Source organism: Etheostoma cragini, chromosome 3 (genome assembly GCF_013103735.1).
Source record: "Etheostoma cragini isolate CJK2018 chromosome 3, CSU_Ecrag_1.0, whole genome shotgun sequence".
NCBI classification, from domain to species: Eukaryota; Metazoa; Chordata; class Actinopteri; order Perciformes; family Percidae; genus Etheostoma; species Etheostoma cragini.
Genome location: NC_048409.1, coordinates 9,849,216 through 9,865,148, shown reverse-complemented (window position 1 = coordinate 9,865,148; position 15,933 = coordinate 9,849,216). Strand labels below are relative to the sequence as shown.

The 15,933-nt window shown below is 39.4% G+C and overlaps 2 protein-coding genes across 2 annotated transcripts in view; both read right to left on the bottom strand.

Moving 5' to 3' along the window:
• Window positions 1-7,143: 7,143 nt before the first annotated feature.
• On the bottom strand, window positions 7,144-12,624 carry LOC117942149 (extracellular calcium-sensing receptor-like). Its single transcript, XM_034867477.1, has 8 exons — window positions 12,444-12,624; window positions 11,510-11,804; window positions 11,124-11,413; window positions 10,611-10,906; window positions 9,087-9,292; window positions 8,743-8,964; window positions 8,168-8,291; window positions 7,144-8,075 (listed from the first exon to the last, which is right to left on the bottom strand). Exons 1-8 carry the CDS (start codon window positions 12,470-12,472, stop codon window positions 7,171-7,173), a joined length of 2,367 nt encoding a protein of 788 aa, XP_034723368.1. The 5' UTR covers window positions 12,473-12,624; the 3' UTR covers window positions 7,144-7,170.
• Window positions 12,625-15,508: 2,884 nt separating this feature from the next.
• LOC117942158 (putative nuclease HARBI1) overlaps window positions 15,509-15,933 on the bottom strand; it is a 1,120-nt gene continuing 695 nt past the window's right edge. The window contains exon 2 of the mRNA XM_034867487.1: window positions 15,509-15,923. Within this exon, the coding sequence (XP_034723378.1) occupies window positions 15,680-15,923 (244 nt within the window). The 3' untranslated portion in view covers window positions 15,509-15,679. The remainder of the gene's footprint in view (window positions 15,924-15,933) is intronic.

The window sequence follows — 15,933 nt, the reverse complement described above, 5'->3', positions numbered from 1 at the left end:
CCCCCCCCCCCCCTGCTCCGTCAGTCAATCGGGTCTGCGGATCTGTTCCGTTAACGTTTAGGGTTTCTTCAGGTTTGTTTTTAACTTCGGTTTGTAGTGCTTACATAGTAACCAGTAGATTTCTGGTGAACGTGGGTTTAAGAAATGCTGCTCGGTTTAAATGCAACTCCCGTCGCGTCTCTGCCATCGGAGATTTTTTTTTTTTTTTTTTACTGTTTTAATGTTTGTTACCATGACAACACCATTGATCTGAAGCTTGATGCTGTCATGTAAATAGTTTTCAAATCAGCAATAAATATAAAAATTTTTGATCAACTCATATCAATTGCATGCTTAAATAACATACCGGTTAAAGCTCCGCACATTTCAAGAGAGCCCGACCCACTTCCGGTTTAAATCGGACCACTTCCTGTTTAGGCCCCGCCCAGTCCGAGTACGGATCCGGATACAGATAATTCATGTGGTAAACAGATACAGATACAGATACAGATAATGCTGTACTCGCTCATCCCTACCCTCCAGTACCAGTAGCATCTGAACTATTATCTACCAAGGCCTGCAATGAGTTTGCCTCCTTCTTTAAAGATAAAATTCAGAATATTAGAGAAACAGTCAGTGCCTCCGTATCAAGTACAGAATATGTGCTGTCACAGTGTTCAAGCAAAACTAGTTCCAGTATGACAGAATTTCATACGGTCAACCATAAAAACCTAGAGTACATTATACAACATCTGAAATCCTCCTCCTATTGCCTTGATATTCTACCAACAGGTGTTTTAAAAATGTTTCGAACTGTTTGGCTTCTGATCTTCTACAGATTGTGAACATGTCTCTTCTTTCAGGAATCTTTCCACAGGCCCTGAAAACTGCAGTAATCAAGCCACACTTAAAAAAGAACAATCTAGACACATCACTAATGATTAGCTATAGGCCAATATCAAACCTTCCGTTTTTAAGTAAAATCATTGAAAAAGCGTTTTTTCAACAACTCACCCATTTCTTGTTACTAAACAACAGTTTTGATACCTTTCAGTCCGGTTTCCGACCACACCACAGCACTGAGATGGCCCTTTTCAAAGTCTTTAATGACATCCACCTTAACACAGAAAGTGGCAAAATCTCTGTCTTAGAATTACTTGATCTCAGTGCTGCATTTGACACGGTCGACCATGACATATTACTAGACCGATTGGAAAACTGGGTTGGCCTTTCTGGCTCAGTAATAAACTGGTTTGAATCCTACTTAAAGAATAGGGATTACTTTGTGTCAATAGGTAATTATACATCTGAACATACAAATATGACGTGCAGAGTCCCCCAAGGCTCCATTCTGGGGCCTCTTCTGTTTAAAATCTACATGCTTCCACTGGCTCAGATTATGGAAAACAACAAAATAAGTTACCATAGTTATGCGGATGACACAGAAATTTACATAACCTTATCGCCAGGGGACTATAGTCCAATACAAAAACTGACTAAGTGCATTGAACAAATTAACGACTGGATGTGCCAGAACTTTCTGAAATTAAATTAAGGAAAAATTGAGGTGGTTGTTTTTGGAGCAAAAGAGGAACGATTAAAAGTCTGCGCTCAGCTTCAAACAACAATGTTGAAAACAACAGTCAAAGCCAGAAATCTTGGTGTAGTCATGGACTCAGACCTGAATTTTAACAGCCACATTAAGACAATTACAAAGTCAGCCTATTATCACCTCAAGAATATATCAAGGGTTAAAGGACTTATGTGTCAACAGGATTTGGAAAAACTTGTCCATGCTTTCATCTTCAGTAGACTTGACTACTGTAACGGTGTCTTTACAGGTCTCACTAAAAAATCAATCAGACAGCTGCAGCTGATTCAGAACGCTGCTGCTCGGGTCCTCACTAAGACCAAGAGACTAGATCACATCACTCCAGTTCTGAAGTCTTTACACTGGCTTCCTTTGCCTCAAAGAATTGAGTTCAAACTACTTTTGCTAGTTTATAAATCACTCAATGGTTTAGGGCCAAAGTACATTTCTGATCTGCTACTACACTACAAACCACCCAGACCTCTCAGGTCATCTGGGACAGGTCTACTTTCTGTCCCCAGAGTCAGAACTAGACAGGGTGAAGCACCTTTCAGTTTCTATGCTCTTCATATCTGGAGTAAACTCCCAGAAACCTGCAGAGCCGCTGCTACTCTGTTCTTTTAAATCAAGGCTGAAGACCTTTCTTTATGATGTTGCCTTTCTTTAAATTATGTTCTTTTAATGTTTAATTTCTTACGCTGCACTGTAACTTTTACTCTTGTGTTTTATGTGTCTTAATGTTTCTATTTTTAATTCACGTGTTTTATCTGTTTTTATTTTTGTTGTGATATGTGAGACCCAGAACACAGAGATACAACGGCAGGATAATGAAAAGGGTTTTAATGATGATAGTAGTAGATCCAAGAGAGCAGATGACCGGTCGGAGGGATGGTGAAAGGCAGCTGGAGGGTTCTGTGTGAAGAGGCAGAGAAAACACGGTGAACACAAGAAATACACTTGAGAGCATAAACTGGAGTACGTAAACTGAGAGCCAAGTTACCACGAAAGAGTAAGTAACAATCTGGCGCCGACGAGGTGGTTAGCCCGGGCTTATGAATGGCAGGAGTTGATGAGATGATGGGTGACAGCTGAGCGGATGATGAACAGGTGATGGTAACCACGCCCCCTAAGCAGGAACGCCCTCACAGACAGCCAGAGAGACACAGCAACTCAGAGGAGAAGTAGGCCAAAGGTTGGGAGAGGACAGCAGACCACAACAATTTTTTAGCTGTTTTTATTTTTTAACTGATTTTGTGTAAAGCACTTTGAATTGCCCTGTTGCTGAAATGTGCTATACAAATAAAGCTGCCTTGCCTTGCCTTGCCTATATACAGTATGTATAAAGTTTACATTCATCACACCGGGAACCCCACAATGCTTCTTAATCTTTTTATTTTGGTGCTGTCACTTGTCAGAAGAATAAAAAAACATGAATATTGTTTTTCATATGCTCACAGCATATTGTATTGAAGTCACTTACTTCTTTTTCTAGTCGTTGTCCCTTTCTGATTGTTCTGTATAAACATTAATTGTACAAAGACTTAGGAATATCTTATAGAGATTAGTGCATGGTTGTAAAACATGTTCTCACGTTGGGAATAAGGGTTGGAAATTAAGTCCTTAAAGGGTCCATTTCCCAAGGAACATTAGTTCCCTATGCTCTCTTTTGAGGCAAAGGCTATATTTTTCCAACCCCACACATTCAGTCGGGTCTGCTATGTTGGGCTTTTTCTCTCCGTTTGATAAGAGCCGTATTTCCCTTTTTGCATATCATATTCTTCCCCTCCTCGTTACTTTCCATATCATATTCTTCCCCTCCTCGTTACTTTCCATTAGAAGCTGCTGCTCATTGGGTGAAACATATGGCGCATGCGTCTTCTCAATTCTGCATCAGTAAATCTGTGATCTATTTGAGAAAGCCATGAACGTGCACTTATCCCAGCTATCTACCCCTGGCTTGACATAGCTTCACCTGTTCATCCCAGCTCGGCAAACTTGCAACAGATTAAGCCGCGATGAGCAGATCACACTAAGTCAAGCTGCGCTTTTTCACTTATCCTGGATATCTTTATTCTACTTTCGTGCAACAGGCCCCAGATTTCTATTCATGTTTACAACTTTGTGCAGATTCAAAATATAACTCCTCAAATCTCTGTTGTCCGAGATTTGGAGAGTTGTAATATAGTCTGCTGTGCATGTCATTGCTCCGCTGATATGGTGGATCTCATTCAGACCGTCTGACAGACACAGGGGCCCATTTTGGTCTCTGACAAAGTTTAGAGGTGGCTGTACGCTGCTCTTCATTGGAGGACTACGCATGGATGCAACGCGTCACCGCCTACTAAAATGAACTGAAGTTGCTACGCTTACTAGCACGGCTTGTGAGTGTAGCAACTTCCCAACCCAACAACCCAAATCTTCAGCTGCCACTGACATATGCTACTGTCTCTTCATGTGGCTCATTATTTTTGCCACATTGTCTGGGTCAGTTCTTATATCATAATAAGTTAATAATGTAAATAATGTAAATGCTGAATGCCCTAAAACCTGTTGATACTACAACAATGCAAATCCTCTTAACCCTACAGTTTTGCACATATCATGCAAGACTTTATTTCTTTTTTTTTTTTTCTTCTATTTTTACAGAAAGAGTGGACACGAAGTGACGGACGGGTCTGTAATACTCAGAGCACATACCTGAAGCCGGGGAAATGCAACTAGGATGGATCGGTAAAAAAATGTTTTCAGTTTGCGACAGTTCGAAAATTCCCCAGACAGGGAGCGCTCTTGAAACCCATCAAATTCTCTGAACGCAAATAATAAGCCACTTTACAGAGACAGGAGCATATGTCAGCAACAGTTGAGAAGATTTGGGTCCAGGTGTCCCTGTCTGGTGTAGGGACCAGGGACCCAAAGTTAAATTAATGTAGAGGGACCAACTAAGACCACTGAAATTCTAAAGAATAAGAACCACTGATTTACATAAATTCTAATCCTTTAACCTTTGTGCCATGGCTCAGTAATGTTTGGCCCTCGTCCTCTGTACCCCACTTACTGTATTTACTTTTTGGGATAATAAAGACTATTTGTTTATGTAGCCAGGTTAAACAGTTTTTTTTAGATTGGTACCATAGTAATGTTCTGTTTCCTCAAGGGGGCAGTGTTACGCTAAGCGTAGCGCCAAAGCAAATCTCACTTTAGCGCCTAATTTTGCAGAGACACCAAAAATCAGGAAGTGACAGTACCAGTAGGTGACTGACTGCTGTGGTGTTGATTTCTGTTTTATGTGTGAGGTAAATATGCCTAATAAGTTCGGTAAAACAGGAAAATGGTTAGCAGTGTTAACACATGAGATGATGGTTAATTTAGAAGACTTAAGGTTGATGAGTGATGATTTTGTATTACAGACGATTTCTTTAGATCTGTAAGAGATTTGTTTATATCTCCGCCACGCTGTGGGCCACACTGAACAGCGGGGTTAGCGTGAGTAATTCTAAAGTACATGAATAAGCAGAGTTACATCCTAATAATGTACTGTTTGGTGACTACTGAAAAAAGTAATGTCCTTTTGTATGTTTTCTGCTTAATTTAGAGGGGAGATATATCCGTTGAAATCCCTGTGCGTGTGTGTGGAAGCACAGGTTGCACACTAGAGTGAAAGTGAGTTAAATACATTTTTCTGAAATGATTTCTTAATTGTAAGAATGTTTATGGGGGAATTTGGGGGTAAGAGGGTACTTCTATGTTTATTTCATGGAGATATTTTATTTGGAAGTGAGTATGAGTTGTGTGGTTTAACAAATGTACTCAACACATGTTCCATTTTCTTTATCTAGAGAAGTGCCACTACTGTTGTCTAGAACTAAGCTAGGTTTTCGCCAAGTGTTGAGGGAAACTGTTAAAGCTGATGTTTTTTTCAGATTAGGAAATAATTAGTAGTAGTTTGGTTATGACCAGAACTGTCGTAAATCCTCAAATAAAACAATATTAACGCTGTTCTTTATTAAGTTCAGTCGGGGAATAAAACAACCCACCAGAAAAAGAACAATTTTGCTTGTGTATGGTCTCATAATTCTTGAGCAGGCCACACATTTATTTTATGAAACACTGAATGAACTATTTACAGTTACATTTAGAGATGCACAGAGGTTAGAGAAGCACAATAGTGGCCAAACGTTGCAGTATTGTATATATATAGTATAGTATAGCTCAGATGTGTTTCATCAGATTACTGCTTATATTTACAACTTTGTGGACATTCAAAATATAACTCCTCCCATCTCTGTCAGAGATTTGGAGAGTTGTAATATGCTGATATGGTGGATCTCACTCAGATCGTTTGACAAAGAGGCCCATTTGGGTCTCTGGTCTCTGGTCTCTGATCTCTGACTAGGTTTAGAGGAGGCTGTACGCTGCTCTTCATCTGAGGTCTACGCGGTTGCAGCGCGTCACTGCCCACAGCGAGTCCACTAAAATGAACTTAAGTTGCTACACTACCAGCCGCATTGCTCTCCTCTGTTGTTACAGAGAGAGTGGTCACGAAGCGACGGACGGGTCTCTGATACTCACAGCACATACCTGAAGCAGGGGGAAATGCACATGGGATGGATCGTTGGAAAAAAAATTCTCAGTTGGCGACATTTTGAAACTTCCACAGTCAGGGAGCGCTCTTGAACCCCCTCACAGTCTCTGAAAGCACAACTAGTCGATCACGAGTAGAAATTGCGTGTGTCTCACGGCCAATGCGTGAGAGTTGGCAGCCCTGCATAAAGTAACTGCCACACGCAAGACGCGTTAAAAATCCTGTGTTGTTTTACTTTTCACTATTACTCACTACCATAATTGATTACAAAATAGGCTTCCCACATCAAAATTCGTAATCAGCACATAAAAATAGTGTCATTAACGTGACCTGTACACAAAAAATAGATTAAATAACGTAACCATATCGCAAACTGCCATGAGACTGGGCTGCCACCCGACTGAACACACTTTATCGGCTTAGAATTACTGGAACAATTACCAAGCACACTCCAAACTCACGGTCCTCTCTTCTCAATTTACAGCCCCTCTCTCTTTTCTTAAATTAACTCACCATTGAAGGCCACGGCCGCCAAACAGCCTACACATTGTAAACAGCCATGGCCCGCTTGCCTGGTCCTCCGGTTACATTAGCAGGGTTAGCATGGCGTCCTTTTGGGCTTCAAGCCCTTTTAATTAGCTACATCTCCAATATTTACCCAGGGTTTGTTACATCTTTGGTCATACAATGTTAATCTTGTTTGTGTGTTTGTTGCTTTTATGGCTTTACTAACGATTACAGCTGTAGCACACTGACTTTAGGTTTTTACATGTATATCTGGCAACCCAGTCTGGTTGTCAAACTGGGCATCTGATACAATACATGAAAAACAATACACAGGCCAAAACTAACAAAAAATATTTTATAAAAGAGAAAGAACCACGCATTTGTTGTGAATTTTGACTTTATGTATTCACTTAATTCACAATAAAACAAAGATGAAGAATTTGTTTGATGGGCCAAGCATAAGGTCCATACTGTAAATTGCCATCTTAACTTTTTCCAAATCTCAGATGTTTTAGGATTGATTTTTGTTCATTAAATGTTTCTTGGTGTTCTTCTCTGGCTTAAACAATATAATGAAACATTTTGGAGCAAATATACAAAGTATTAGTCCAAAACTGGAGGCCAGAATGGCAAATATCTCCACAGCCACAGTGAATTTCCCAGGAGAGCTGAGATATGCAGGGATAAAGGTGATCCAGACTGCACAGAAAATCAGCATGCTGAAGGTGATGAGCTTGGCTTCATTAAAATTATCAGGTAATTTCCGAGCTAGGACAGCTAACACAAAGCAAAAGACAGCCAGTAGGCCTATGTACCCGAGCACAGCCCAGAACCCAACAGCTGAGCCTAATGCACACTCCAGGATGATTCTCTTCTTGTATATGGTTACATTTTTCATTGGAAAAGGGGGACTAAGACCCAACCAAATAGTACATATTAAAACTTGAATAAATGTGAAAGACACTACAGTCATTCTTTGCTGTGGAGGACCAAACCATTTCATGACATTACTACCTGGGAGTGTTGCTCTAAAGGCCATTAACACTACTATTGTTTTTCCAAGAACACAAGACATACAGAGGACGAAGGTGATCCCAAACGCTGTGTGGCGCAGCATGCAGGACCACTCAGAGGGTGCTCCAATGAAAGTTAATGAACATAAGAAACATAGAGTAAGGGAGAAGAGCAGCAGGAAGCTCAGCTCAGAGTTGTTGGCCCTGACAATCGGGGATGTCCTGTGACAATAGAACACAGCCGCTGTTATAATGGCCAGACAGGCACCACCAACTGAGAATGCAGCCAGGATGATTCCTAGGACCTCGTTGTAGGAAAGAAACTCTACAAGCTTGGGGAGACAAGTGTCTCTCTCTGCATTAGGCCAGGACTCCTTGGGGCAAGGGAAACAATCAGGGGAATCTAAAAAAATAAAACAAAAGATATTTTAGTGGTTGTAATGATTATTTGATTTTGCACAGTACATTGGCTATGTACAGGAGAAAAAACAATACCTGTAGCATTGCTAATCTCCCCCTCGGGGCAAGGTATACAATCATAACAACAGATTGGTTTTCCTTTCTGAAGCACTTTACGAGTTCCTGGAGGACAGCTGTCAGAGCAAACTGACACAGGAACCTGGGAAACAAAGACAAACAAACTCACATATGTTCAGGTGTGCTTCAAAGCTTTTTCAATCCTGTTTTTCACTTGCACAGTTTTTGTGTAAAATGCGCTCTGAGGTTCATCTGAAGCCAAAATTAGGTTTTGGCAGTCTGACTTGGACAAATCAAGTGGTTGTCTTTCAAAGTTAGTCTTTTTTTGAACAAATCCCTTTTTCTTTTGTTATTATCCCTTTACAGCTCAGCAAGGGAATAGTTATTTGTAAAATATGAAGGAAGAATTTCATACTGAAAATATTGTTACTTTGGAATGTATCTCGTCAAAGCCAGTATAGACATGAGCAATGTACAGTGACTTAAGATTATTTCAATGTACATACACATATAATACCCTATGAGATTACCATATTTGATGAAATGTTTTTATTTTTTTATTTAAATATATTTATTGCTTTCGTGCTCCTTACCTGTGTTCCACCATCCACCCAGGTGATGTTCCTGTTGACTTTGAACTTCTGGCCCACCGGCAGTGATGCATCGTAGTGTCCTACTGTCACCAACTTAATGCTGCCACTCTGAATTTTTTGCCAGTTAACCAGCTCGTATCTGGCCACAGGATCCCCGTTGGTATCAAATGACACATCATAACCATTTCGAGAGAAATTTACTTTTTTCAGCTGAGTAAGAACCTGTTAAAATAAAGTAAAGAAAGAAGAAATTTATCAATATGAAATCAAAGCAATACTTAATTTCATAAAAAGTACATTGTAGTAAAAAAGGGCATTTGGGTTTTCACTTATTTCAAACTGACCTCATTGGATTCTATCCTGGTTAATGTGTCACACTGAGTTGTAGATATTGTTTCCTGGCACATTTCTTTATGAATGGCATGAGCTATTGCATAAACAGCCTTGTATACCATGTTAGTGATCCGGAGCTGAGATGTGTCAGTGTACGGGCTCTGGAGCGTCTTTATGTCTTCTGTTCCATCACACACTCTTTCGTCTTTTGCTGCACCTAAAAACACACAGAAAGAGAAATGTGTTTTTAGTCTTTAAATTATCATAATTTCTTTGCGTTTATTGTTCCTTTTTATTCCATTTAACCTGTCAAACATGCCTTGTAGAAACTCATATAGCTATATTGATGCATATTTAATTTTTATTTTTAAATGTAGTACAGCATAAAGCACTGGTTTGCCTACATTTATGTTCTTTTTTTAAATAGTGTCTGTTTCAGTTTCAGTCAGTCTTATTTCTTTCAATCTTTATGTAATCCAACACACAAATTAGTCAACAGAAAAAATGTCACATTTATCAAAAGCCAATCATGTATTTCCATTAAATACTGTCATGACCTGTTTTAAGGAGGACCTCTAACCCTTATCGGTGCAGGTAAAAAGGCCAACAGTATTATCAGCGACCCAAATTACCTCAGCCACAAACTGTCTGGCAGATGCTGACACAGCATCTGGTTCCTGCCCTACCATGCTCAGGGACAACTTTATCAAACAGGCCATGAGACTGCTGAACTCTTGAGCTAATGATGGCCATACTGTCACTTAACCTTTCATACTTTATACTGTCCCTTAACCTGTGTACTTTACAACTTCCTATTAAGCCTACATTTACCACATTTGTGCTGGCATTACAGTTTATTCTTTTTGCAATTACTGTACAGGTTGTCTACCACATACTGTTTATATTTTATTTTATACCATACACTGTATTTAAACCCATCTATTTTACATTTCATGTCTTAGAGTCTCATTTTTTTATGGCATGCTTTTCTATTCATACATATTCATTGTTGTAGGGAGCCTAACATCAAGATTATTTTTGCCAATGACTACTTCTCTGTGATTGTTGTGCATATTATAATAAAGAACTTAAAAATTACAACTAATAAATGATCAGTAATCACTGTCATTATAATAACAACTTCACACAAGAAATTGATTAGTAGGCTACTTAAGCTTGGTGGGCAGGAGAATGTCTACTGTGTGTTTGTGCTCAGGACTTCAGTGTTGACATTGTGAAATCGCTGCAGCAAAGTTCATACATAATTCTCAGTAAGAATGCAGAGTGCGCACATTTTTCCTGAAAGATGATAATTAGAAGTGAGTTTATTTACAAGGATGAAATACACCTTATGTCCAACTCATGTCTCTGATCATTAACGGTAAATTTCCGGCCAATCTGGGGTTTGGTCTAAAAGCAGATGCTGAGTCTTTAACATAGGACAACACACTCAGAGACATCCGACAAAACAACACAACACAACCAAAAACGTCCAACTGTTTGTCCTATGCTAAATATCTGAGAAACATTCTCACTTTTTCCCAACCTGCAGTTGAATGCATCCTCCCAGAACTCAGTAAGCACTGGAGAGGCAGTCACTTTAGAAGGAGAAAGATCCAGCAAGAAGTCTCTCAGACCTGGGACGACGGATCGCTCAATGCCAAATCCAATGGCTCCAGCACAGAAGCTGTACCTCAGCAATTCTGGGTCTGTTACCCAGGCTTCACTGCCTATCCACTGGCGAGGTGGAGAAGGCTTGAGCGACAGCTCCTCCAGCAGAATCTTAATGTCTCCCAAGGCTACAAATGCAACAACAACCATAGCTGTCGACCTGAAGAAACAAGTTTTTAAATATATTTCGAGAAAGGATACTTTAGTATTTGGGCTGACTGACCATTTATTAACATCAGTAATAAATAAACAGGGGGGGAAATTAATACATTTCTAATTGGCCACTGAGCTAATACAAATATCTTCCATCTTATACTTAACAGAACATTGTTGTTGTGCTTTTGTGCAGGTCAGTGTAGCCACAAAGAACATCATACCTGCGGATAACATCAGCTACTCTCTGGATTCTGCTACGTGGGTTGGTCCGATGGAAAGATTCAGAGTATTCCACACAGATCCCCTCTTTGCGTGCTGCGTTCAAGAAAGAGGCCATACCATTATTGCCATAGTCTGAATCTGACCGGACAGCACCTATCCAGGTCCAGCCATAGTGTTTTACCAGCTTGGCCAGCGCGTCAGCCTGGAACTGATCACTAGGGACCGTTCTGAAGAAATTTGGGTACTGTTGCCTATTGGACAGACATGCACAAGTTGCAAAGTGGCTCACCTTAAAAAACAAAAACGGTATGATTATTTCTCAGGACAGGCAAAAACAGCACAGGTCTAAAGCACAAAAAGTTTCACAGCAATCCAAAATATTTACTTGAGGGATGTTAAAGGGCCCGATGATGCGCGACATGCTGATGGATGGCATGGACCCAGTCTCACCGACAACAGCCATCACCATACCAGATTGTGAGCAACTCTCGCCGGTATAAAACACCGGGTCCAGGCCATTTGAAAGCTGGAATGCCACATGCACCGCCACGGTTACTGAGGCACATGAGTCATAGATATGATAACCAAGTTTGATTCCTGGTAGCAGCTCTGTGCTGTTGTTTATCTCCTCGATGGCAAAGATCATTGCACGTGAGAAGCGCAGTTCCCGGGTGTTAAGGCTGCACATAGACACTCAAGTCACTGTTTGAATTTTACAATTCACAATTTTAACGGAAATGCATGATTTGGGAGAACTTAAAAAAGCACAGTTCATTGGTGTTAATGCTGGAAACAGACACTGTGTCACTATTTGACTATTATAGTTCACAATTTTAACAGAAATATAAAAAACACAATATTAGACATCAGTCCAACATTCACAAGATTCTTAATGCACAGTTAACTAAATCTAAAGTATGTACTTGTGTGGTACATGTATGTGTTATTTCTTTTGTTAAACATATATTTTCATTTAAGAAATATAAAAAAAACATGTTAATTTACTATTTAATCTACTACTACTATTCTATTACTACTATTCTGCTATTTTCTACTATTTTATGAATACAATACTTGCATTTTACACAACACTTAAATTTCCCCTCTAAGGGATCAATAAAGGTTGATCTTATTTTTATTTTATGTCATCTTATGTTATCTTTATACAACCAAATAGTAATTTGGCAATTAATGAACATTTCATTCATTAATACTACACAAACCCTTTCCAACATTATTGTGCACATCATACAAATCAAATATTTGTTTCCCTAGAGAGTCTAAAATCGTCTTATCCCCCACTTTTTAATCTTACTAACCTTCCTGTGCATCTTAGTGGCTCAGGCATAGTGGCGTAGTTATTCTTCACTGTGTAAACATATTGGTGTATGGAGAAAACACCCCCAATAACATAGTCACCATCCGTTGAGAACACAGGGAGACGAGTGGTACCCTGGAGCTTACATTTCACAGATGAAGTCTGAGTGCCGACCCCAGCACCAGTCCTGTCCTCTGTAAACACAGCCCTTTGTTTAACATCATCCCCAGAAACATTCAGGAAAAGAGCTGAGTTTAGCTCACACAAACTCAGAGACAGGAACAGACTAATACAGAGAGCAGAGATCTCCATCCCTCGACTGTCAGCATGTGGGCATACTACATGTGTTTTATAGATTTTCAGACAAAAGCTTCCCTCCTTCTACTGTGCGTCATCTTACTGTACATCACAGAGAGGATGGCCTTCTCCAGGGGCATTTGATTAACTCATGTTTAAGTCTTTTCTGTGGGATGCATGTACAATATAATCTGCATTGAAGCTGCAGTGTGTATAATGCAAGAAAAATGACAGATATTGAAGTAGAGACATCTTTGCGCAGCCCTCCTCCCCTCTAAGTTGCACAGGCAATGCATCTGCAGATCAGTCAATACGAACGCTCTGTCCCTCTGAAATGACCTGTGATTGACCAAAGACTCCCCTCATGGCTACATTTTCTAAAGCTTTAAAACAGAGTCAAAATATCTTCCTTATTTGTCTAAATACATACAGTATTAGTCCAAAACTGGAGACCACAATTGCAACTATCTCCACATCATATGTGCATGTTGATGTTTAGATAAAAGTTTCCCTCGTTTTACTGTTTGTCATCTTACTGTAAATCAGAGAGAGGATGGCCTCATCTAGTGGCATTTGATTGACTCATGTCTAACTCTTTTCTGTGACAATATAATCTGCTTTATAGCTGCAGTTGGTAGAATTCAAGAAAATGCTCACTAGTTATTTTTACATGCTTTTTAAACACCATATTGTTTACTAAATCCCATTATTTGTAGTTAATAATCAGCTAAAGTATGCAGTGCACAGATCATATTACAGTAAGCAGAGATAACCTAGGATGTTAAATTTCTGTATTGAGGGGCGGGGTCACTTGAAATGTTCTGGCTGAAGCGGTGCAAAGGCTCATGGGAAAAAATATATGTACTGAATAATAAAAAGGGACTTTTTAATAACTGTTAGGGTTTTGTGTCTGCATTTTTTTTCTATCTGTGTTTTAGTTTTATATGGTTTATTTAGGGTTCATGTTTATCTACATTTATTGAAGCACCATGACAGAGACCTATGGGTTACCACACAAATTTCTATTAAAGTCAACTAATTCAGGATAAAAGTGTAGAGAGACCTATTTCGGCAGTAATGCAATAATTATTTAATAATGGATTAAAACAGAGGACCTAAAGGTGCACATTTGTTATACGCTTTATATAATAAAAAATATTATAGAAATAGAAACTAATTTATAAAAGGGAGAGAAACACAAATAAATGTGTTTAAAATTTGGACTTTTTGTATTTTCAGCCCATGATAAAATAATGTTGGTAAAAAACAAGAAAATATTGAGTCACGTGATCAGCTGGATGGTTATGGAAGCTTGAGGTGAAGCTCCTAACTCAATTTAGCCAAATAGTTTTATATGGTTCCTACTCCAGTATTCTATCACTGTATGCTCGATATAGTTACTTAAGGTGGAATAGCAGTCAAAGGCAGAGCACAATGCAGCGATACTGATGCTATTGCGGCGATGCTGATGCTATTGCTGAGACAGTACTGGAGAAACAGAAAAGCTACCTCAAGCCACGCTTTTCTCAGATTCAGTCAACAATAAGAAGAAAACTGCTAACCATGTTCAACTAGAGACTGCATCTCTGAATGCAAGCCTTGGCTCTCTCAGATTTGACGTCAATGACCTGGAAACTAGATGTGGAGATACAGAACAGAAATGGAAGACAGAAACATAAGCTGCAACTTCTGCATCGTTGGGTTGAAAGAGGGGCTTGAAGGTTCTAATGCTATCTAGTATCTCTCGCCCTCACTGCCTAAGTGGCTTCCAAAACTAGCAGATGTTCAGATAGAGATTAAAAGATTAATACACTGATTTTCAACATGCTTGATGCATGGAAATCTCCGCTCATCATTGAAGGCAGCAAAATTCTTCCCGGATTACAGCAACTACATGGTAAAAAGATCCCAGGCTTTTTTATCGAGTCATAAATTCAGCATGGGTCTAGGGTCTGGATTTTTTTTTCTGCTTCATCCAACAAACCTGAAGATCAGGGAAGGCACCCAGGGCCCAGTTTTTCAAAAGTAATCCACTAGGATTTTGAATAACGGATTGGATCAAATGTTGAAAATGGGTTTTTCAAAAGAAAAAACGGATTACATAATCGGATTAGATCACATAATCCAATCTTGGTTTTGATCTGGATCAAACCTTTAGTTTGGGTTTTTCAGAACTTTTTTGTAGGTTATGGATCACTTTGATCCAAAAAATCTGGATTAAACTGATCCCATCAGAAGGGTGGACTCAGCGTGGATTTCATGCCCAAAATGTAATGAAAACTTTAAAAATGTTTCAAATAATACTATATTTGGATCATGCAGTATCTTAAAAGATATCCTATTTATTCATAAGGTTTTCATTTTATTTGTTCATCCGTCAGGCTACAGTAATTAGGTAGGCTTTAACGTAATCAGCATTTCAGTATAGGCCTACAGCGAAGTAGAAAGAGTTTGGCCTCATAAAATAATCCCCCAAACAGCTGTCAAAATTGACCAAAAACAATACATTTTGTTCTGTCAATAATTTATTATATATAGGCTATATATTCATCACAATCGAAAATATTTTTGTTTTTAGAATATTTATTAGTGATGCATGCAATGATTACAGAATAACCAAAAAAATGCAAAAAATGGCAATCACTGATTTTTGAAATCCAAAAATCCAAATCAGAAATACTGTCTAACTATTGCGTCCCTTGTTGCACGTCCTGTTTGCTCGTTCTTGCAGAATGCAGGAGGTTGGTTAGGGTCTCCAAGGGGCTCAGGTGCATCATTGTCAGCACAGAGAGGGACATTGCGCTTAGTAGCGATGTTGTGCAGGACAATACAGGCAAGGGTTATGTTGCATGCTTTCTGTGGTTCCACTCTCAGGTAGTTAAGGCATGCAGAGCGCCTCTTAAGAACTCCATTTAAACACTCAATTGCACATCTTGCTCTTCAATGAGCAGTGTTGAAGCGTGCCTGCGCCGTTGTATTTGCTGTTACAAAAGGAGTCAGCCATGGTAGGAGTGGGTAGGCACTGTCTCCTAATATTATGCCATCTGGTCGGTTGGTTTGGAGGTCTCCATAAAGAGCGCTCTCCCTCAGGATGCGTGCATCATGGACAGACCACTGCCACTTGACAACGCAGTTGGTGATGATGAGGTCAGCATCACACACAAGTTGGACATTGATGCTGTGCCTCCCCTTTC

Excerpts from the sequence above, each read along its gene's own strand:
- LOC117942149 (XM_034867477.1), bottom strand. The coding sequence starts at position 12,472 with ATGCCTGAGCCACTAAGATGCACAGGAAG. Across the intron at positions 10,907-11,123 it reads GTAGCTGATGTTATCCGCAG|GTCGACAGCTATGGTTGTTG; the intron begins GTATGATGTTCT and ends TTGTTTCTTCAG. Across the intron at positions 8,965-9,086 it reads CCAGGATAGAATCCAATGAG|GTTCTTACTCAGCTGAAAAA; the intron begins GTCAGTTTGAAA and ends TTATTTTAACAG.